Here is a 23348-nt window from a genome sequence, read left to right as displayed (position 1 = left end):
GAGAAGAGATGGTCCCCTTGAAATGGTTGTGTTCTAGGTCATCTTGGTAGCTGAGATGTGAGAGCCACCGGATGGGCACAGGTGTGGGCTGAGATTTCTGACCTCCAAAGAGACCTTGGGCTGCAAGTTAGGGTGTTTACCTACATGAGCCCCTGGTGCTTTAGCCACTGGTGAGCAGGAAGCTTGGCCACTGTCTGTTGCTCCTGGGCTGAACCCCACGGGTGCACCAAGAAAGCTGGGCTTGGAGGTGTGCCCAATACCTGGTCTACAGAAGTGCCCTTACTTCAGATGACAGGTCCCTCCATATGTATCTGAGATGAGGGCTGAGAGCTGAAGGTCTGCAGGACACTGGGCTACATGCCCTGCTCTTACCTGCAGGATGTCAGCAGTGGGGATCTCCATGGACTCTGTTCCTCCATAGTATAGGTACTGCATCAGCATCTGCAGTGGAAACAGACTTGTGTAAACACCACCTGTGCTGCACAGATATACTGCCAACTCTGAGATCCTCTGACTCCTTGCCATGACAACGAGTCTTTCCCTATGAAAGCTCTGTAACCCGGGAGGGAAGATGTCTTGTCTCAAGTCACTTTGGTTTTTGATTCTAAAACGGCTGCTACCCCCACTCACGCCCCACACCTACAACATCTTCACTACTTTTGTCCAAAATTTACGTATGAACCAGGTGTGCTGGTACATGCCTATAATCCCAGCATTCAGGAAAATTAAGATGGGAGGATTGACCAGGTTTGAGGCCCAGCTTGGACCATACATCACAGGGCAGCCAGGGACACCCTACCTTACAGCAAAACAAAAGTATAAATTCTATGTATGGCCAGGCATGTTGGTACAGATCTGTAATCCAGCACTGAGGAATGAGGGTAGCAAGTTCAAGGCTAGTCTGGTCTACACAGTGAGACCCTGTCTCAGAGTAAGTAAGTAAGCAAGTAAGTGTATATGGAACTGAGGGGTAAGTAGAGGAACAAGTGTCTAAGCAGGCCAGATTCAGACACCTTGGCAGACATCCCCAAGAAAGGAAGTGCTTGCAGCAGCCTGGCTGAGATCTGTGCCTAGAGCTCAGGAAGTGGAAGTCCATGGGAGAGCTCAGGAATGGGCAGCTATATTGAGTTTGAAGTTTACATCACAAATACTGCCATTTCACTGGAACCTGGTGAGGTTCCCAGTTGGAAGAAGGAGAACAATTCTCTCTGGTTGGCTGGAGAAACAGTTCCAGCAAGGTGCTGGCAGGCATGTGAGTAAACAAGGCTCCAGCAGCACAGTCAGGCTCTGTTAGGACGGGCCCTCAGGCTGCAGAGGCACCAGAGGGTCTAGGAGAATGCCTGACAGCGGGTGGCAGCTCAGCCAGGTGCTGGCAGGCTCCCTTCAAGAAGCCGGGCTCTCAAGGCTTCTGCCACCCCAGCTGGAGCCTGCACAGCCATCGTACAGTGGGTCAGTAGTCTGTCCCTGTAAGTACTGTGTGCCTCCTTAGCCACCAGGACAGGCTCAGACCTGGGGTATCCTTATTCAGCTGGGACAGCAGCTGCCAGGTTTTCTCCTAGACCCTCTGGTCCTCTGCAGCCTGACTGTGCCTGCCGGTAGGTCAGCTCTTCCAGTACAGTGCTTGTCCAGCAAGCAGAAGACCCTAGGCTTAGTCTTTAGTATTAAAAGAAACATCTCAATTTGTTATACTATGGATGTGTTGGAGTAACATGCATTAAAATACTTTGGAAATGCTGGTGTAAATAATTAAAATTAGATGGGCCCAGGGGATCCATGGAATAAGGTAGGTAGATGCCCTGGGCTGGATCTGGCTAACTGGCTAACCCTGGGCGAGGAGCTGAGGGTTAACATTTAAAAGACCTGTGTATGCTGCCCCGGTAGGCCACTGTCCCCATATACCCTCCTCAGGAGCTGGCAGCCTATCCTGGCACAGGTGCCCTTCCTTGGCCCCAAGGCTGAGCCCGTACGTCTGTCTCTACCTTTCCACCAATCCCTGCTGCTCTCCAGGACCATCCTACATGTGAGCACGGCTGTAGTCATCTGGACTTTGAGTTTCTTGGGCAAACATTCTAGAGCCGTCTCTCCCCAGGGTGGAGGGAGAGAAGGCCAGAGGCCCCTGACTGTCCTCCTTGTCTTGTCCCTTAGTCACTGTGTTCCCAGTCCCACTTGTTCTCCCTCCATGTCCCACGACTTTCCCATCTCATAGTCAAGCTCTAATCCAATCGATGTCCCTCCTTGCCTTACGTGGCTCCGTCACTTCCCAGCAGTGTTCCCTTGAACAAACTACCTGACCTCTGACTCCTCACCTGCCTGGACTGCTGTGAGGCTTAACTGAGGGCAGGTGACCTCCTGAAGTGTGTCTAAGGAATGCCCGGTGAGTGGTGAGCTGCTGCAGGGAAAGGTGCCTGCTCTCATGCCCAGGACTCACACAGTGGAAGGAGCAAGCCTCTGTATACAGTGGCATGCCTTCCCCTGCACCTCACAACAAATAATTTTAAAATGCTAGAAATGAAGTGTCAGTGGCCAGTGCCACCCTTCCTGTCCTCAAGTTGAGTTTTTCCACTCTGGCTTCTGGGTGCTGTCTGTAGTCTGCAGTCTTGTTAACCGGTTGTTGCTACCCCAAGCCTGGCTGCCACTCTTCCAGGAAGTGCCTTCCTCTGTTGTATACACACAACAGTCACAGCCCTGTCTCACCTAGGGTGGCCCCATCCTCTTAATCCCCCTCTCCCCTTTGGCTAATGTAACTGAGGACTAGGCTGAGGAGTCAAGCACTGCATGGACTTCCTGACAGTCTCACACTCCAGTCCGCTCTGGCCTCCAGCTCATGAGCCTTCTGCCTCAGCCTCTGAGGGCTGGGGCTGTAAGTGCTAGTCACCACACCTGGCCTTAAGTGTGGTGGCACAGAGCGTCAGGAGTGTTACATGGTGGCTCTCTGTACTCCTGAGTGGTAGTGTTGGGGATTCTGTGGTCTTTCCCATGGGATCTTCATCTGTCCAGGGCAAGACAGGGCCTAGCACTACCTCCTCCTACTGCTACTGCTGCTGCTGCTGGGCCTCTGTGTGGTTATTATAGCCCTAAAGGGGGTCAGTTCTACAGGCCAAGCACCCACTACCCCTAAACACACACACACACACACACACACACACACACACACACACACGCACGCACACACACACACCCCTGGGGACTTTCTGAAAAGTCTCTCTCATCTGAGACCCCAATCTCCTCATATGCTGCCATTATAGTTTCTGATGCTTAGCCTGAATCTTGTGCAAAGCCCTGTGCTGGGGCCTGGACAGGCTGCACTGGGCTCTCATGTTTTTTCCTTGTACTGGGCTGGAGCTGGACTGCTGGGAGAGGGGCAGCCTACATAATGATTGCCTAATGGTCCAGCCACTGCCTTTCCAGTAAGCTTTCAGCACTCACTACAGAAGGCCGGCACACCTTGAGGGCAGCGTGTATTCATCCTTTCTATCTATGTGCAGGCTGCTGGATTCCAGAGGTAGCTCTGAAGCCACAGCCTCACAGAGCATCAGTCTGGCTGAGGGGAGGACTGGGTGACTCCCTTGTTATCACTGACTTGGTAAATCACACAGGCCCTAGGGGACAGAGTGACCAGATGCAAAGGTCTAGAATAGGCTAATCAGAGTGACTTTCAAGGAGATAGCAACTCTGAGGCCCACACACCTGAAAGATGTGGTACTTGATGTCGCTGATCTCAATGGTTTTGCTGCTGTCCCCATCTTGCTCTGACTTATTGGTCATTAAGGTCTTGAACCTGGAACAAGGAGACAAGGTGGGGTTTGACCATGGCCTGATCCATTGCTGTGCCAATGGTACTGCCATTTGAGCAGCTTCTGAGAGATGGAACACTAAAAATGACTGCCCTGTTCCCAAACTAATGTTTACATCACCCGGGCTGCTGGGCCCAACTCTGTTCTGTTCCCCCACTCTCCCCTTGCATGATGACCTGGAGCCTATGGTGGGAATGCTGGCTCTTTATTCCAGAACACTTCTGTGTTCTAATCGTCAGCTGCGATAACTCAGCAGGAGCCTCTGAGAACTTCCTCTTGCTTGCTGGACTCTGCTCCTGCTGTACCCAGTCTGGCCCACTTTGTAGCCCAGAGGCAGAGGTTATAAGGACCCCTTGGTCCCTTTTCTCTAGCACTATGGTCACCTTGTATAGCTTTCTTTTAAGGTAGATGGAACAAGGTATGGAAGTAAACAAGACAATTCTGAGAAGTTCCTGAAACTTAAAAAAATTCCCATCATTTCTCCCTAAAAACTCACCGGTTTCCTAAGCTAGACCTAGGTGGAATCATTTATTAGTGTCCTATCTGGGGTGGACACATGCTTGGTTCCATCTCCCCGGGGAGACTCACACAGCATACTTCAATGCTAAAAGAACTGGAGGTGTTCCTGGGACAAGGGCTGATACCCAGGTGGCCTACCTGTTAGATGCTGTCACCAAAAGGACTTTGTGTGCATAAAACAGCTTTCCTTCCACTAGGAAGGTTACATCGGACATCTCCTTGTTGTTCAGAAAGTGAGGATCTGTGAATGGAAAGACAAAGACAGTGTCAGGGTGTCCACCTTCTAAGAGGGCTTCGGTGGGGTGGGGCAGAGGACACAAAGTAAGGGATAGAGAAACTGAGGCTAGGGCCTTGGCACTTGGGAACAGAAAAGAAGGCAAGAGTGATGGGGAGAAAGAAGAGTTGTGGGGACAAGCCCTAGTGGGCATGGATACACACCTAGTCTGGCTGGCAGGGTCTTCCGGATCTCCGGGATGCTGGGGATGGGGCTGGTGCCGTAGCAGTGCATGAAGATGGTGGCCAGCTGCTGAAGGACGGAGTCGTTCTGCAGGGAGAGGTGGAAAGAACCCTCAGCTCATGTGCATGGCTGGCTGTAGCCCCAGCTACATCAGGCTTGTTGGCCAGAACAGACTGTCACTTCATCTGTGATTTCCCAAATGGCTGTTTTGGCTGGGCTCCAGCCTGGACTCTGCCCTCTGGCAACCATGCAGTCCAACTCTGGGTGTTGGGGTGATGTATGTCCATGTGTGTGGGATGCCTGTGCATGTAAATTAATATGGCCACCCTAGGATGTGGAACCCAGGTCAGGGCTGGGGGCCCTACTCACTTTGCTGGTCTTGAGGATGTCAAACATGAGCTGCAAGCCTTCTGTCACCAGCTCCTCGTTGTACTCCTCCTCCTTGATGGAGCTGAAATCCCTCAGGAGGCCCTGCACCACCGAGTACCGTGACTGTGAGAAAGAGGTCCGCAGAGACTCTATCCAGATGTGCAGCTTCCAGGGGACACCTGGCCAGAGAGACGGGCAGCTGTCACTCTCCTCCCGGTAACTCACAGCCTTTCCGGGGTGGGCTCTGCCTGATGCCCCACTGAGTGCCGTGTGCTGCTCAGCTGAGCTTTGTGAACAAAATGTGGATTTCCTGCCGGGCTCAGCTGACAGGGCACAGGATGCTTTGCTTGTTCATCAGATGACATGGAGGAAGGCCTTCTGCCAAGCTAAGGGCCTATTGCTTGTTGGCCCTAAAACTATTTGCTGAGGATAACCCCTTCAGGAGGAATGACCAGATGCACCCAGAAAAAACACAGGGCACTCAAGAACAGGAGCCTGAAATGGCTCCATTATGCAAAAGCTGGAAGCATCCAGCTCATTGGCTTATCTGTGCACAGCAGGGCATGTAGGAGTTTACTGGACTTCCCTGGCATGAGTCTGGGGCTATGGGACAACAAGACTAGGGTGTAAAATTTATGTCAAAAATCCAGTTGTATTCCAATGATGTTCCTGGGACTGCCTGGGCTTTAATGGCCAGGCCCTAGGGCAGTGATTGTCAATCTGTGGGTTGTGACCCCTTTGAGGACAAATGACCCTTTTACAAAAGTCACCTAAGACCATCAGAAAACACAGGTATTTACGTCATGATTCATAATAGCAGTAAAAATTAGTTGTGAAGCACTGACAAGAATAATGCTATGTTGGGAGTCACACAGCACGAGGGACTATAGCATTAGGAAGGTTGAGAACCGCTCCCTCGGGTTTGTGCATTTGGCCCCACAGTTACACCACCATTCCTTGTGGACAGCATCCTGTTCTTAGTTGAGGATAATCAGGACCAAACCCACAAGGAGGTGGGGAATGAGGCTTAGATCCTGTTACACAGCTAACCTAGGGTCTGGTTCAAGTCTGCCTTGCTGGATGACGCTGAAGGCCACCAATTCACAGACCCCAGGAGTAGAAAGCTGGCTGAGCAACCAGGCACACTGACTTCTTTGTAACCTTCAGGATCCTATCCGGACTCCTGATGTGCCATCAGAAAGGAGAGTGGGCCTGCCAGCAGAGGGCTGGGACCCCGAGGGCAGTACAATGACTGTTCTCACGTGCATGTACACTGTGTGTTTCTGCGCAGCCTCACCCAGTGCCCTCAGCTCCATGGTGATGTCCAGGTAACCATGCTCAGCACTGTAGTACATGGCTTCCTGCAGGGCCTTTGTTCGGGTTCGGCTTAACCTCACAGGCCCCTCGCTGCTGCCCTGGCTCGATGTGTCGCTTTCCTCCACGCCCTCCGCCAGGATCTCTTCTAGGGACAGCACATCTGCTTTAGCCTGCTGTGGCTGAGTCAGGAGCTTCCTCAGGACGTTCCTGTAGGCCAAGAGCCAAATGAGCCCTGGAATCCCCAAGACGGATGGACAGTGCCCACCTGAGCTATATTCTAGAGCCCTGTGGCCATGATGGATGGACAAGCTCAGTGCAGCAGAGGGTTCTCAGCACTCCCTCCCTTTTGTCTGTGCTAGTATGACTGAGGAGTCACACTCTGCATTGGCTGTGTGACCTCAGGCTGCTCCACCTCGCTGAGCCATAGCTGCTTTGCCACTTTAGGGCAGGGTACCCTTTCTTGGGGCTGGTTCCAGTTTGATGCAAAGGTACCAGCAATCTACTCCACAGTGGACAAAACCCACCAGCCCCTCCTGCTTTCCTCCTATGCATTGATGGGAGGGTTTCAGGGTCTGGAAAAAGGTATGGGGCAGGCACTGTCAGGGAGGTCACAGCAAGAGCACAAGTCTAGTAGTTTAGAGGACAGCCCTGAACTGAGTGTTGGCATCTTTCCCACCAGTTTTTCTTTTCTGTTCCCTTTCTCTTGTTCCCCTCCACATTCCATCCCTAGCACTGCCCAATGACTCTGGTTTCAGCCTGCTGTTGCCAGTCACAAGGCCAGGCACGCCTGCCATCTGCTCCTGGAGCTACTAACAACCGCGTTATAGCCAGCCTATGCTCTGAGTGAAGCCCTGGGGATACTCTTGGAGCACCACAGGCACTGGAAAATCACCGCCAACTTCACAGAGGACTAAAGTCCTGAGTGGCTACATGAATAACAGTTTTGCTAAAAGAGGTGGGCTCGAGGGTTGGTCCCGTCAGTGCAAGCATGTCAGAACCCAGCAGCTAAGCCAGTGTCTCCAGGTCTCCAAAGTCGTTGGCCTCCATGCTGACCAAGAAACGACACTGTCCTGGCTAACATGCATTCAAGCTCTGGCTTCAGTAACGGTCACCGGGCCTGGCTCTTCTACGGCCTCACGAGCCCAGGCTCATGAGAGTGCATCTCGTGTTCCCAGTTACCTAGGGTGGCACCTCAGGATTTGTACCTGTGGCCATGGGCGGCTGAGTGGCTGAAGCAGTTCATATCCTCATGGAGGGAAGAGGCCATGCCATTGGCTTCCAGCATGCTGAGGAGAGGGTCAGCACCCCGGCTCAGTAGCAAGCTGACCAGCTCATAGTTCCCTGAAAGACAAGGTGGAAGTACCAAGGTTCATGAGTATCTGAGGAGGGAAACCAAGGTGGGGCAGATGGGGTCTCCAAGATCTGATCCTTGGAATAAGTGGGGGAGACCTATGACCAGGCGTGATAACATGAGTATAAATGGGAGGTCAGAGAGGTGGCTGCGTCCTATGCCACCAGGACCCTGCCTAGGTCCTCAGAAAGGGAAGGCTCACTGCCCTGCTAGACCCTCTCTGGATCCTATGCTCAGCAAAAGTGCTCGGTGATGGAGAGAAGGAACCTCCTCCCAGTAGCCTAGAAGGAAACCCTAAGGGTTTCCAAAGTTAACATATGGCTCAGTGACCAGCCTGGGTGACAAGGCTAAGATGCCATCATGACGTGAGAACTTGAGAGGCAGGAAAGCAGTGTGTACTTACCGGCTGCAGAGGCCAGCTGCAGGGGTGTCTCCGCGTAGCTGTCCTCCCCACTGTTCACGGCTGAGCCCTCCACATGGGCACCAGCATCAAGAAGCAGCTGTCAGGTACAGGAAGAAGACATACTCAGCATGACAGGGTGCCTGGAGAGCAGTGGAGTGCTCTAGGGGGCAGGACTTACAAATCTCTCCAAACATGTGACCACGAAATAGCTCCCACTGGCAGCTGAGGCACTGGAATCTGAGGGCGCCTGGTTACCCTCAGAGACCTGCACTTCTGTAATCTTCACCTTCACCACACCATGCCCTAAACTGTGACCACCTTGGAACTATTTTTCTCTTCTCAGTACTTTCCCACCAATCAGCTTCAGAGACTTTCTGGAGAAGTCACACAGATGAGCAGAACAGGAAGTGTCACCTACAATCCCTACAGCAGTGGTTCTCAACCTGTGGGTCTACCAGATACGCTGCATAACAGATATTTACAGTATGATCCATAACAGCAGCAAAATTACAGTTAGGAAGAAACAACGACAATACTTGTATGGTTGGGGGTCACCACAACACAAAGGAACAGTATTAGGAAGGTTGAGAACCCCTGCCCTAGAGGGAAACAAGGCCCTGAGCAGTAGCAGGTATAGAAAGTATGGGCTACGGTGATGGCCACTGACTGGAGTGGCTTGAACTTTAGTCTTCCCTATCTACAAGGTGGGGGAAAGGCCTGCCTTGAAGCATCACTGAGATTAAACGATACGATGCCCAACACACTGATGGCTTAGAACCAGCAGAATTTGGACTCCTCACTGGGGAGGCTCAGTGGCTACCCAGGCTGTCAAGGGGTGGGGAGAAGCAGAATGTCGCAGGCTAGCCAGGAATGCAAGTTGCCCCATTCTATCAAGAACAGCTTTGCCAGGGGTCAGAGGACACAAGGGTGTTGCCTGCATTCTGCTGTACAGGGGGCTTGCTTTGCACACTTCCAGGCTCCTGAAGACACACCTCAAATCTCGGACCACCCCTCCCTGGCAACCAAATACGAAAAGCCCAGGTGAGTTCCAAGCTTCCCTGCAGGGTGTGGGGCACAGAGAAGGTCTATATCTGTTGGTGACTGTCAGTCAGAAACCAGATGTGCTCACTACTGGGACAAGGCAGTTGGGGTGGAGTCTGCCTGCTGGATGAAACTGGGCACCAGGCCAACTCAGAGCACAACCCACAGGCCCAGCCTGGACAGAGGCAGTAACTCTGTTCAGGCCTGGGAAGGCAGTGACTACAAAGCAGACTAGGTGCAGTGGCCAACTGGGCAACCACCACCTACAGAGGGCTGGCTGCACGCCAGACTGTGCTGACTACCACAGGCAGGCATGACTTTACTACCCACAGAGGCCTTGTGTCCTAGAAGAGGAGGAGGGAGTGATACCCACCCCAGGGGGCAGGTTGGAGGAGTCCTGCAGGACCTGAGAACTGAGTGTTGTGTCACTGGTGCCCCTTCTGCCCACAGCTTTTGCTTCTAGAACTATCATCTCTTCACTGTGATGTCAGCCACAGCAGCCCTACCCAAGGCGGGCAACAATGAGGCTTAGCTTGACATGTGAGCTGTACCATCTGTCCTTCCTCAGGAACTGGGAGACAGGGAGAGACAGGAGTGGAAGGACACCATGATGCAGAGCCAGGTCTGAGGGAAGAGCACTGGCTAGAAGAGGGTTGCAAGTGTGAAACTGAGCAGACTGAAGCCCGGTCTTCCAGGACTCACTAGGACAGAGTCCTGGCTAGGCCTGGTTCTCCTCTTGCAATTCTATAGTAACTCCACTCCTGAGGTGAGTTGGTCAGGTGGGCCCTGGCCTGGAGCAGGGTGTCTGGCTGGACCCAGCCCACTGTGGAAGCTGAGGCACACAGTGCACCTTTGGCAGCTCACCTGCACCACAGAGATGTGTCCGTGAAGCACTGCGAATGTCAGTGAGGTCCAGTGCCTGCTGTCTGGGTGGATGGAGGGATGCCTGGGAGAGTTGCTTGGGACCTAAAATACAACAATTCATCACATTTCCTGGAAGGTGACTTTCCAGAGCATATGACACAGGTACTTTAGCTAAAAGGATACATTGCAAGGGTAATAAAATTAACAAAAGTATATCTACATTTGCTTGGTAATGTATTCTGAGAGCATTTGTGTGGACCAGGTTCAAATCCAACTAGTGATGTCTACCTGAGCATGAGAGACAGAAGGGGAGCACTATGTATCAGAAGGAGGCAGAAGCAGGGAACTCTAGGGATTAGTCTAGCAATAGAGTACCCGAACTATGAAAATAGAAATATGGCTGTTCTCTTCCCATCTCACTCTTCAGTCCAAACCCAGAGGAAAGTGTGCTCTTTCTCTTCGCTTGCTTTAGACAGTTCAAACAGCACATGCACCCTGGCTGCTGGAGACCATGGAGTAGCCTCTCACTGGGTTAGTGCCTGGGACAGGAGTTTCTCTTTACCTGAATATCTAAGCTTGCTCCAGCATCAATCAGCATCTGGACCATGGCTTCATCCCCAGCAGCACAGGCATACATAAGCGGCGTCATACCCTGTGAATCAAAGGTAGATGCTGAGTCGGCAGACTCAGAACACAGCATCACGCATCCCACAGGTCTCTGCCCAGCTGCTCCTCAGGAGCTGTACTGTGTCTAGTGCCTCTTGAACTCCCAGGGCCAAGGGAACTGGAAGGCTAATGGGGAGGGGGGGGAATGCATTACCACAAGCACTGTGAACAGCATAGGTAGGGGTGAGAAATATACGGCCTACATGGTAGGCAGTGCAACCAGATCCCAGGCCCAATGTCTCCTCTCTGCCTCAGTTTCTTCATTTTAGAGAATAGAAACAATGTGTGCCTCAGTTGGTTGTAGAAAGGTATCAGTATACACAGTATACTAATCTATAGTATAATAACACACAGTCCACACACGGTGGTAAGAGTTAATTAACAGTAACACATTACACTGTACAAACACATCACAGGCCAGTGCCTGGATTCACTGTAGGAAGTGACTTATATGCAGTATTTCATTTCATCACTGTACTATTACTGTTGGGGAGGGCTTTTATTGTTATCCTCATTGTGTGCATGTGGGACAGAAAAGGGGAGTCAACTGTCCAAGGTCCTATAACAAGCAAGATCTGGAACCTGGGCTAGAATTGAAGCTTGTGCTCAGCAGTGTCTTTCAGAGATGTGTCTGACCATACTTGTGCTAAGGAGTGGCACAGAGCATACTGCAAGCTGTGTCAGCTCCCTCACTGTATCGACATGGGCCCTTAACAGGGCTGTCTCCCTGACTGGGAGTCTGATGGCAAAGGCAACGGTGTAAAGTGCATTCCACAGCTGGATCCTGGCAAGCATTTGTCTGGTGCTCTGTGATATTATTTATTAGGTTATTTGTGTGGAGAGAAGCTCTTCTTAGCTCATAAATCCTTGTCTAGTTCCTGGAGATAAGGAAATGGCTTGAGATTAATCATAGGGCAAGCAGCCTGTTTGCCTATGCATCTGTTTCTAAATACCAAGGTTCAGAAAGCAACAATGGTGAGTGTCTACAGAAAAGCCAGTAGCAGCATGATGGAAATTTGGCTTTGTTTAATACTACACACACACACACACACACACACACACACACACACACACACCCACAGTATGTAGTGACTTTTTTCTCCACACATAAACCAGACCCAGAACTGGAGAAGGGAAGCTACTTTTTTATGCTGTCCTCAGGCACATACAGACGGCTAAAGACCAGATTTCCATCATGCTTGACAGTAATATGGCAACAGTAATAATCATATTGACAAGAACCATAGTGAACATGTACTAGCATTGACGGAAAATTCTACCAACTGCTCTACACACGGGCACTGTTATTCCACCTATGAGGAGAGGAAAGCAAGGTCTCTTTGGTGGCCGGGTATCTTGTCAAGATACCTCTGCTGTGATGTGGTAGACTAAGGCCTTCAATAGTCTGAATTCTAAGTGCCTAGGCTTCAACACTGCATTCCCTGAGGAAGCGACCATCAGGAAGAAGGCTCCCACAGAGGCCTGTGCCGGCATGCAACCAACACCAGCCTGATGTTCTCCACTGTGCAGACATTCCTCAGTCCTGGCCTGGCCACACTTGCTGGCAGCTGCCCCACCCCTTCCCTGTTCTCCTGCTGCACCCAGCCCCACCCTCCTTCCAGTTTCAGTCCCACAAAGCACTTCTGGCCTCACGATTCATCTGCTGCTCCAGTCTCTGGGTTGCACTGTCATGGCATCTGACACCAGGGTTGACTCTCCAGGGCAGCCTGGCTGTCCCCAGGCTTCTAGATGGACTTCCAAACCACATGGTACCATTTGGGACACAGTAACTGATCCCCAAACAGTCACATAAACATTCCACAGTGGGTGTGAGCTGCAGTCTTCTGACGCTGCAGGTGCCTCAATAGTTTCTTCTGTAAAGCAGATTCCACTCCAGTATTTCCCTCCCTCTATCCCCCTTATTTTGCTCCTTGCTCCTTCTCATTAATGTGTTTTATGTGTTTGCCATCCTCTTCCTCTTCTTTTGGTGCTGTAGACTGAACCAAGGGCCTTGCACATATTAGGAGAATGCTCTACCAATGAACTAGATGCTCAGCACTCAGTTTCATTGTGACAGCTGCTCTGTAGTCCTGACTAGCCCTGAAGTCACTATGTAGCCTAAGCTAGCCTTGAACTCATGATCATCCTGCTACAGCTGCTGAGTGCTGCTGACTCTAGTTGCACTTCCACCCCTGGCTTAGGTGCTCACTTCTTACTCTCTCTTCACCAGTGTCACCCCTAGCCCTGGTTTCTCTAGAGCTTATAAGTGGCTGGCAGCAGAGTCCCATCCACATGCCAGGGCTTATGTCCCACAGCACGCTACCGAGCCTACAATCCAAGACTTCACTGAAGTTTTCCTCATCCCTGCCTCATCTGGGACAGATGCTGGCCTTCCAACTGGGGAAACAGAATCCACACTGCCACGGTTGTCCAGGAGGTTTGGGGGACCCAGACCGGCCATCTGTCAGGAGCTTGAGGCCCAACGCTGACTGAGCAAGTCCCAGTCAGGCTCAGGATACAGGGACTGTGACTTTTTCTCCCACACAGTTCTTAGTTGCTCTCTATGCCTGGCCTAGAGGAGTCTGCAGAAGTTACCTGGTCATCCATTGTGTTCACCCCGTCCGGGCCGAGGGCCTCGATGGCCTGGCTGATGAGGTCTGTTCTCCCACAGTTGAGCATGCGGAAGCCCAGGTCCTGGTTGAAGCGTTCAGTAGCAGCTCTAGCGTCCAGCCTCCGGAAGGAACTGAAGCAGCACTCGGGCCTGTGCAGGAGAGACCGAGAGGTGTGTGAGTGTGACCGACACACAGCACAGTTGGGCCTGGCTGGGCGGGAAGACTGAATTGTGCAGGGGTCAGCTATGACTGTCCTTGCTCTGTTCTTGCCCTAGGGCAGTGCTTTTCAACCTTCTTAATGCTGTGACCCTTTAATACAGATGCTCATGTTGTGGTGACCCCCAACCATATAATTATTTTCACTGCTACTTCATAAGTGTAATCTGCCTTACTGTTTATGAATCATTAAATTTTTGGAGGTAGCAAAGGGGTTAGTTTAAAAACCACTGCCTTAGAGGGTACAAACCTCAGCTTCCCTACACATGGGTTAATCCAGTAGATTGTGCTCTTGAGACCTGTTGACTGTCAGAACAAATTCTCAGACTCTCTGGAGGAGGAGAAACCTGGTCAGGGCTAGTGTCTGGGCCTGGGCCTGGGCCTGGGCCTTAGCATTGGGCCACTGCATAATGCTTGCACAAGCAGGCTGACCTTCAGCTCATGAAGCAGGCTGCCGCCAATGTCTAGATTTTCCCTGAGGCTCTTCACGTTGCCTAGTAAGACCCCGAAGTACCAAGGACAAGGCAGGAAGAGGCTCTGAATCCCATGAACAATCAACTCATCCTACTAAAGACCATTATAGATAAAATCTGTACCTATACAGGGCACACCAGAGCATTCTAAAAGCTCCTACTCCAGCCCAAATTCAAAAGTGTGTATGTTTTGGGTAGCACTCCAGTGGTTACAGACAAAGCCTAGAACAAAAGTCTCCCTACACTTGGCTGTGGCATTTGTGGATGATACTTAGTGGAACTGAGGTGCCTTCCAGCCTTGATCTGATACACACCCAGCCACTAGAAGAAGCAGAGAGCAGAGAGGTGTTCTAGGTGATGGGACATAGACATTGTACCAAACCCCCTTTTGGGCTCCATACTTGAGCTGGCGGGGCTCGCAGTCCAGGCCTGGTAGCAGCAGCCGGGCTGCCTGCCGAATATCACCACTGTCCACAGTGAGGCTGCGACGGTGTTCTGCGTAGGTGATTGCCACCCGCATCCACTCCATCAGCGGTGGCAGCAGCATGAAGGGCCTGTGAGGCAGCAGAGAGAGGTCAGGTCTGGGTGCAGGGCTCCCTGCACACAGTAGGGGGCCCCTCAGCACACAGAAAGTAGCCTTGCAAGACTCGCTTTATCCATTATAGGACAATGTCAATATTACCTCTCTCCACCCAACCTCTCAGGCCTACAATAACAGCCCCTGGAACTCTCTTCCAGCATGACATGTGTGCCATCATCCCGACTGGCCTAAGGTCAGGAACAATGCCTTTCTCATCTCTGTATTCATCCAGCCCAGGGCCTGACCCAAAGGCTTTCTGTTGGGAATTGGTTCTAATGCTTTGTCTTATTTTGGCTCCCAAAAGCCACGCTTCCGGACCTGAGCACCCCTGCCCCCAGCTGGCTTCAATTGATAATAAAGAATGGCTGGGCAGAAAGATGAGGCAGGACTTTTAGACAGCACAGGCAAGGGACTGAGAGGGAGGGGAAGAGGAGAATTGCCATGACTTGGAGGGAGGGGGATCAGATTTAAGAGCAGTAGGAGAGAAATCATCCAGCAAAGGTGGAAAGGAAAAAGCGGCCCTATGGGGATGGGGGTGGGGGTGGGGGTCCAGAAGGTAAAAGGGCAGCAAAGATAAAACATAGATTTAGAAAGTGTTAAGCCATGGATACCAGAGGGAAATGTATGCTAGCCGAGGAGAGCACTAGAAATGCCCAGCCATTGAGCTAGTCAAGGCATGCCAAAATTAGCTGGCATGTGTGTATGTCTTTCATTTGAGAATCCAGAGGGCTCCTGGGTGGGTGCAGCATGCATGCAACCCACCGGAGTCAAAGCAGCTAACGAATTCACCATTAACGGTTTCCAATAAATGCTTGTTGACAGACTAAAACTATGAATTAGCTCCTGTTATTTAGCATTAACATAAACAAGTATTTGCTCCGACCAAGTTATGTTTCTGCTAAGAAAAGAATGACATCAGTCTATGACATCTGGAGCCAAGGGTGGTGGTATACACCTGTAATCCCAGCATTTGAGAGATGGAGGCAGGAGTTCAAGGTTATCCTCGACTATAAAGTGGGTTTGAGGCTAGCCTAGGCTACAAGAGTCTTGTCTCAAAAAACAAAAATAATGATGTGTCTCATTTTCAAGGGCATGGTGTTGATTCATATGGGAAGTGGGACTATTTGGGGGAACTTGTGTAATCTAGGAAGGAAAAATGACCATTTATGAATTATCTCGTTCTGCAAGATCTACCCTGATTATTGTCCATTTGAAACCCCCTCAAATACCTGTGAATTTTCCAACTCTTACAAGGCTGGAGGACAGTACAGAGGGACTTCCACAGATGTTCTTAGCCCTTAGCCCACAGAGAAGGCTTTATTAAAACCATTACACTGAAAACTGGTTGTTCATGACTTTCTATTTGCATAGCAAAGAGCAGAGTACAGCTATTAATATGTGGTGTGTGTGTGTGTATGTGTGTGTCTCACTATGTAGCCCAGGTGGCCCAACTGCCTCAGGCTTCTAAATTCTGGCACTGCAGGCATCACCAAGCCTAGCTATGCTATTAAACCTCTAACTGGGTTATTTCCCAGTTCCTCTAAAGCAGTGGTTCTCAGTCTGCTTAATGCTGTGACCCTTTAATATAGTTCCTCATGTTGTGGTGACCCCCAACCATAAAGTTATTTTTGTTGCTATTTCATAACTGTGATTTTGCTACTGTTATGAATTGTAACATAAATATTTTTGGAGATAGAGGGTTGCCAAAGGGGTTGTGACCCACAGGAGGGGAACCGCTGCTCCAAGCCAAGCTCCAAGGGGATGTTCAGGAAGCACAGTTCCTAGTCAGGTGGTGCCCTTACTCATTCTCCTTCCCCCAAGTGTCCCATCAGTTCACTAGGTAGAGAATGCAGTAAGGATAGAGCCTCTTTTTCTCTCTTCTTCCCGCATTCTTGAATCTGGGCTCTATTTCCCTTGTGTGCTAGGGGCCGAGACAGCATAGTAGAAACAATCTATCTCCAAAAAGATTCGTGATCGCAGTCTCAGTCCCCATATACTTCTCCACGGACACAAATGCTCAAACCCAGTGCCTGAGGCTGTGGACATGCTCCTAACGGATTCACATTGTCTGTGGAGCTGTTTCTGGAAGCCTGGTCTAGACTTTACTCCCTAAGTCCTTTCTGTGATTTAGTCAGTGTCTAATTCTCTGTATTAAGACCTATTCTGTTTAAAATACCTAGAGTGATGTCTGTTTCCTGAATTGAACACTAATACTCTAGAAATCTGAATTATCCCTTTTCCTCTTGGGTGGTGATTAGTGAGTACCTTGTCTCCAAACAAAGCTGACCTTGCCAACAACCAATCTCTTCAGCCCAAGGATGACTTACTCACCCTCACCTTCTACCTGTGGTCCTTAGGCAGGTAAAATGATAAGCAACCCGTGGGCTTTCTTGGTAACATCCTGTTCCTAGGCAGCAGTTTCCAGAATACTATTTCCTGTCTACTAGTTCATCCTGCCCACTGGGCACAGTGAGAAGAGCAGGCCTGTATTATGTGATCTTCTGGAAAACCCCTATTAAAAGATCCAGTCTCCACAGCTGTGCTGCAGCTTCATATTGGAAGGGCCTGGAGGAGCAGGGCTGAGGGTAACTGATGTCTTCCTTGATGTCTCTTTCAGTTTTCCTTTCCAAGTTTTTGCTGCTTCCCAAAGCTGAGGTTGGCTGACAGCCCCTTTGTGCTGAAATGCAGTTGGCTGCAGGGCTAGGCCCAGGGCTGGGAACCCCAGTCAGGCTGAGGAAAGCCCCTCTATGTAGCCATCTGTCTGCTGAGACAATGTGGGACCTGACACCTCGGAGTAGCCATTCTTACATATTTTTGGTCTCAAGTCCCTTTTTATACTCCAGGAAGTTACTGAAACCCTCAAGGGGCTTGTACTGATCTTCTGCGATACCAACAAAAAGTAGAAGAGATAAAATGCTAAAACACACAAATACTTTCCACAAGCTATTACAGAGACAATATCACGTTGAAAAGCCTCTGGAAAACTCCCTTGGACATTGTGCAAAAAATGAAATAAAAAATCAAACATCACATTCTTTCTTTTAAAAAAAAATTAGATCCTGTACTCTCCTGGCAAGTGTCTCCAGGGTTCCAGGGGTGGCCACAATTTGGGGACTTCTGCTTCAAAACATTTTACCAAGTCCTTTTGCTGGTTAGGAGTTTGGTTTGGTTGTTTGTTGTTTTTTTTTTTAAAGAGAGTGTTAGGGGTTATGTGTGTATCTCGCCATGAAGCCCTAAAATCCAGGCTGGGTCAGAACTCACTATATAGACCAGGTTGGCTCTAAACTCACGAAGTCTGTCTTCCTCTGCCTCCCGAGGGCTGGTTTAAAAGAATGTGCCAATGCATCTAGCACTGTGCCTTATTCGGTCATTGCCAACTTGACATAACCTAGAGTCAGTTGGAAAGAGAGAGTTTCAACTGAGGAATTGTCCAGATCAGACTTGCCTGTGACCACATCTGTGAGAGACTGCCTTGATCAGAGATTGATAGGAGAGCCTAGCTCACTGTGGACACCACCATCCAGAGGCAGTAAGCAATGTTCCTCCATGGTTTTTGCTTGAGTTCCTGTCCTGGCTATCCTCAATGACAAGCTGTAACTTATAAGATTAAATAAACCTTTCCTTCTCTAAGTTCTTTTGGTCAGGTGTTTTATCATAGCAAAAGAAAAGATACCTAGCATAGTGTGCAAGGACAACACTGCCCAGGGTTGTTAGCAAGTGGCAGCAGGCCCAGGGCTGGAACTCTGTCCTGATGGCACACAGTCTCTGTGAACCCTGACATGGCATAGGGATTTCACATACTTCCACAGATTAGGGTCCTGAAGACCCATGGGCAGCATCTTCCCTGAAAGAAAGTTCTAGTGGCTTCAGTACCATTGAACCAGCTATGGAACCTCAGGCAGGCCACTGCCCTCTGTGGACCCAGCTTTCTATTAAAGGAGGGGTTAGGTTAATGTTTATACATTTTCTTCCATGGTCAGAACCCTTCTTTTCTTGTAGATTCTTCACTTCAGTAGCTGTACCTACAGACCAGAGACAGAATGCATGGTTGGCGGGAGACTGACTGGCTAGCTGGGATCAGGTGTTTTCTCACTGATCAAAACCCTGTGACTGTACCAGTAGCTTCACCTCTTCTACTCACAATTTCCATATGAGCAAACTGGGTCTAAATTATAGGCATACCTCCCAAGACAGCTATGAGTATACACACAAAGTGCTTAGAAGAACATTGGGGACATGGTATGTTCTCCATAAATGTTAACTATTCTTACTGCTTTAGTATCTGTTGATAGAGAAAACACATGATAGAAAAAATAGGCCATAGGAATCTGGCTGCCTCAGCTCCAGCCTTCTTACAGGTCAGCTGACTCCCTGCCTTCTCCCTGCCAGCAAGCATAAACACGTAAGTCTGCAGGCAAGCTGCCCACTATCCACTCAAGCCCAGCTCATAAAACAGAGAAAACAAATGCAACCACTATGTTGAGAGTGAGCTACAAAGTTTCTGGAGGCACAAACTCTTGCCTTGCCAATAAAGAAACTTACACAGGAGGTGACTACAAGAAACATAGTCATAGAGGCTTGTGGGTCATTAACATGTAGTGGTTGTAGTGATAGGGTGCAAGTTTAAGGGATCAGAAGCTCCCAAAACATACTTGTGCTATTTGTACCTTATCAGTCTCTGTCTGTCTGTCTGTCTGTCTGTGTCTCTCTCCCTCCCCCTCCTTTCTCTCTCTCTCTCTCTCTCTCTCTCTCTCTCTCTCTCTCTCTCTCTCTCTCTCTCTCACACACACACACACACACACACACACACTAAGCTTTTTAACGTCTTGATTTTAAGAGGTCCCTGCAGCCTGGAAAAAGGCCTGCCCCTGCACATATGATTTATTAGGACAACAGTCCTGTAAGCAGTGTCTTAACATGGAACAGGAAACACCTCCAATTTCTAGCTCAAAGAAGGCTCTATTCTTTGAGGTGAGAAGGGGCCTTAGAACAAGAGTCAGGCTGGTAGATGGGCACTGGCCTGTACTTATAGGCCATGTAGTCCAAACCCTGGGCAGGAGAAAGTCTTATTCCTCTGTCCCCAGCCTGATGTGCTGATGAGCTGGGCCAGGGCTTTACTTGCCCATGGGTTTTACAAGCACATGGCAATGCATGGGCTTGGAGGAGAGGAGCTCAACATCAGTTTTAGATGTGCTCCCAAGGACATTTCTCCATTATCTCTAACATCTTACCCAGTCTGACTGCACTCTGAGGCTTAAGAAAGGAGGAGCCGAGGAGCTTGAGAGCTGAGGCAGGAGGCTGCTATTGTGGCTTTTTGGTCCCAGGTCTCAGTTTCTCCAATTTTGCTCCACCTTCAGCAGGAGGCACAGTAGAGCTATGGGGCTGCATGGATGGGTCCCCCTTTCCACAGACCTCACTGTGAAGCATGTTGTGCCCTGCCTTCCACCCCACCATCGGGGAGCTATGGGGCTGCATGGATGGGTCCCCCCTTTCCACAGACCTCACTGTGAAGCATGCTGTGCCCTGCCTTCCACCCCACCATCGGGGCAGGCAGGGAGCAGGACAGGAAGGTTGCAAGGATTGCCAGATTTTTCCACCAAGTGAAGATTCCACAGACAAAAATTTCTCTGGAAGAGTTGGGGTTGGCTCTGAAGTGTCAGCCTGAGGCCTTCTTCCTGGTTTCCCTAAGACTTCCAGAGCTGCTGTTGCCCCAAACCAAGCCAAACGCCCATGTAGAATAAAGCCAACATTGTCGTACTGAAGTCAGATTCCAACCCAGCACAGAGGAAGCGATTCTAGTTCCCTTCACATCTTGGACTAATTATTTTCCTAGAATTGCTTGGTAAACCAGGATGGTTTGGCTCGGCTTGGAGTAAAAGCTAAGCACGTTTCTCTCCCTGGACCCCCAGGCCTGTGTCCCCCTGGCTGAGCCTCACTGCCTCAAAACACTGGGTTGATCTTAGCAGAATCCCTGTTTGGCATCAGGTGACTTCTACTGAAGGTGGGCTTTGGCCTTCTGGGGGTGGGGCTGATATGGTTTCTTATTAAAACTCATCTGGTACAGATTAGAGGAACTAGAAGGAGCTTGCCAGATATGTTACATGTGTGATGATTTCTAGGCTTTTGTTGTTTTGTTAGTCCTTGGGTTTGAACTCAGGTCCTTGCACATGTTAAGCAAGTGCTCTACCACTGAGTTATATCCCAGGCTTCTAGGGTACTGTTTGCTTGCTTGCTTGCTTGCTTGCTTGTTTTTGAGATGAAGTCTTATTATGGACTCCTAACTGGCCCAGAGCCCACTTTGTGGATCAGATATCAGCTACTTCATACTTGATCCTTCTGACTCTGACTTTCAAGTCCTGGGATTACAGGTGTATACATTCTGTCTGGCTTCCCCCACTCTGCTATATGGTTGTCCAGGCTGGCCTTGAACCTCGGAGTTCAAGTGACTCCTTGTATCAGTCTACCAGGGCTGGGGTGCGTTGCCTTGCCAGACTACATTTAATGATATCTGGATTTCAATTTCAAACACGACGAGCTATCCTTCTCTGGCCTCTTGCTAGTGGTAGCTCTAGAGGTCTCAAAGAAGTCTGTCAGCAGTGGAATGTGCAGTCAATGTGTGACAATTGGGGCATGAGGATGAAAAGACAACCACTAACGAATAATTTTTACAGAACAGGTAATTTTAAGTTCACTAATTAATTTTCACTTTATAAAGCAGGTACTATTACTGTTAGTGTGAACATGGGCAAATGGAGGACCCAGTGTCATTCATGTAGCAGTGGCAGAGCTGGGGTGTGAACCAGGAACTGTACACCATCCAAGGTCCTTTTCAGAATGTATTTCACAACCACTCAGTTTGTCCTTTATCTCTATTTTTGTTTTGGTTTAATTTTATAAATTATTTGTTTGTTTGTGTGTGTGCGTGTGTCTACAGTACACAGTAGTCAGAAAGTCAGTTCTTTCTATCATGTGGATCTCAGAAATCTAACTCAGGTCATCAGACTTGAATGCAAAGCCTCTACTGGATGAGCCATCTTGCTGCCTGCATTCATCTCTTTGATAAGGTCTCACCATGAAGTCTAGGATAACTTGGAACTTACTATATAGACTATGCAGGCCTTCAACATCCTCTATGTCCCTAGTCACAGGTATGTGTCACCATGTCTGGCTGACTTAGGATGCTTTACCTAATGGTGTTTTAAACTTTGGGAGCTGGCAAGCATGCACTCATACAGCCACCATGCTTTTCACTTTTATTTCAGTATTCAACAATCATTTATTACATACCGTCTCTATTTATGATCAGCCTTTGTGTGTCTAGGCATGGGAGCACATGTCTGAAATTCTAGCACTTGGAGACAACAGTAAGAGAATCATGACTTGATGGCCATCTGGCCTGCAGAATGAATTTAACACTAGACTGGGCTATGTAGCAAGACCAGACTGAATCTCAAGAACACAGAACAAAACCATAAATGAAATACTGCCAAGATCAGTGAGTGTTTTTACTTGGGATATTTTTAAATAAGGATGGTTCTACTAAGATGTGACCCATCTCATAATGAGAGAGGCATCTGCAATATGTCTCCCAATCTGGACCACTTTTGAGAGAGAAGGGAGTGCTGTTGCCAACACAGGGATGGCCAGGGGTAAAGTGGTACTTCATCTTCACAGTGTGAGGGCACTTGACTAGAGAATCTTTGTCCACAGAGGCCCCTCTGCCTGGCCCACACTGCCTGTTTTGCAAGGGCATTTCATCCTACCCACCAGGTTGGCAAACCTCCATGCTCCCCTTCAGCAACATGCCCTATGACATACAGGGCTTACCAGGTTTGTATTCTTTTATTTGTGTGGGATTTTGTGGGTTTTTCCCTTGAGTACAATTTTTCTAAGGCTCACTGTCATCCCCTGCCATCTTTCAGCACAGAAACTCCATTAGGAGCCATCTACTGAGTTCATAACAAAGGGCATATTTCTTATTCAGCCCTTGGGTCATGTTCTCAGGGGCCCACTCATTCCTGAGCTGCACTCTGAAGTTAAAGAGGGACTTCCTTGTCTTTTGCTCCTGAATATTCTTTTTGGATAAAAACAGTTAATTCCTAGATAAAAAGATGGCCATGTCCCGTGAGAACTTCCCAGAACCAGACAGACTGGGGCTAAGGTGGCTCTAGGAATGTAGCTGGAACACTAGGATAAGACAGGGAAAGGGAGAGGCAGATGTGGTGACATGGTTGTGCTAACATGCAGCCTTGAGTCATGATGGGAAGAACACAACCCCCTGTCCTCGGCAGCTGGCCTTGACTCCCTCCCGGTGGTATCTTATGTGGGTGAGAAGGCCTAGGTGCCAATGGAGACTACATGCAGGCCGCCACCACACCCTTTTCCATGCAGCAGGGAGGGCCTTAAGCCTTCATAGTTGAGGATATCAGACTCATTCTCAGGCTAGCATGTCTCAGCATTGCTGCCTAGAGGGTGGTGACTGACCCAGCAGGCCAGGCTATCACTGCTACCCACACACGGGGTGGTAGGAGTGTGACAACAAGCCTCTTTCAACTCCTGTGTGGTGTGGCTCTCTTGGATGATAGGTCACACCTCATCCACAGGGCCCAATGCTGCCATGTGCCAGAGACCCACTTTCCACACTTGCATGACATAGCTGACCAAGGACCATACATTCTCCCATCAT

General features: G+C 49.6%; 2 protein-coding genes across 2 annotated transcripts in view; both read right to left on the bottom strand.

Moving 5' to 3' along the window:
* Positions 1-23348, bottom strand: part of Elf5 (E74 like ETS transcription factor 5) — a 332927-nt gene that overhangs the window by 37018 nt on the left and 272561 nt on the right. The window lies entirely within an intron of this gene.
* The window catches only part of Abtb2 (ankyrin repeat and BTB domain containing 2), a 151950-nt gene that overhangs the window by 2530 nt on the left and 126072 nt on the right, over positions 1-23348 (bottom strand). Inside the window, exons 4-15 of the mRNA XM_034495360.2 lie at positions 14484-14636; positions 13377-13542; positions 10678-10767; positions 10116-10217; positions 8211-8307; positions 7662-7797; positions 6437-6663; positions 5140-5318; positions 4752-4857; positions 4452-4554; positions 3688-3778; positions 373-441 (exon numbers count right to left, since the gene is read on the bottom strand). Of these exons, the coding sequence (XP_034351251.1) occupies positions 373-441; positions 3688-3778; positions 4452-4554; positions 4752-4857; positions 5140-5318; positions 6437-6663; positions 7662-7797; positions 8211-8307; positions 10116-10217; positions 10678-10767; positions 13377-13542; positions 14484-14636 (1519 nt within the window). The remainder of the gene's footprint in view (positions 1-372; positions 442-3687; positions 3779-4451; positions 4555-4751; positions 4858-5139; positions 5319-6436; positions 6664-7661; positions 7798-8210; positions 8308-10115; positions 10218-10677; positions 10768-13376; positions 13543-14483; positions 14637-23348) is intronic.

The sequence above is a fragment of the Arvicanthis niloticus genome, chromosome 2, assembly GCF_011762505.2.
Source record: "Arvicanthis niloticus isolate mArvNil1 chromosome 2, mArvNil1.pat.X, whole genome shotgun sequence".
NCBI lineage: Eukaryota > Metazoa > Chordata > Mammalia > Rodentia > Muridae > Arvicanthis > Arvicanthis niloticus.
This window is presented reverse-complemented; position numbering and strand designations above follow the sequence as displayed.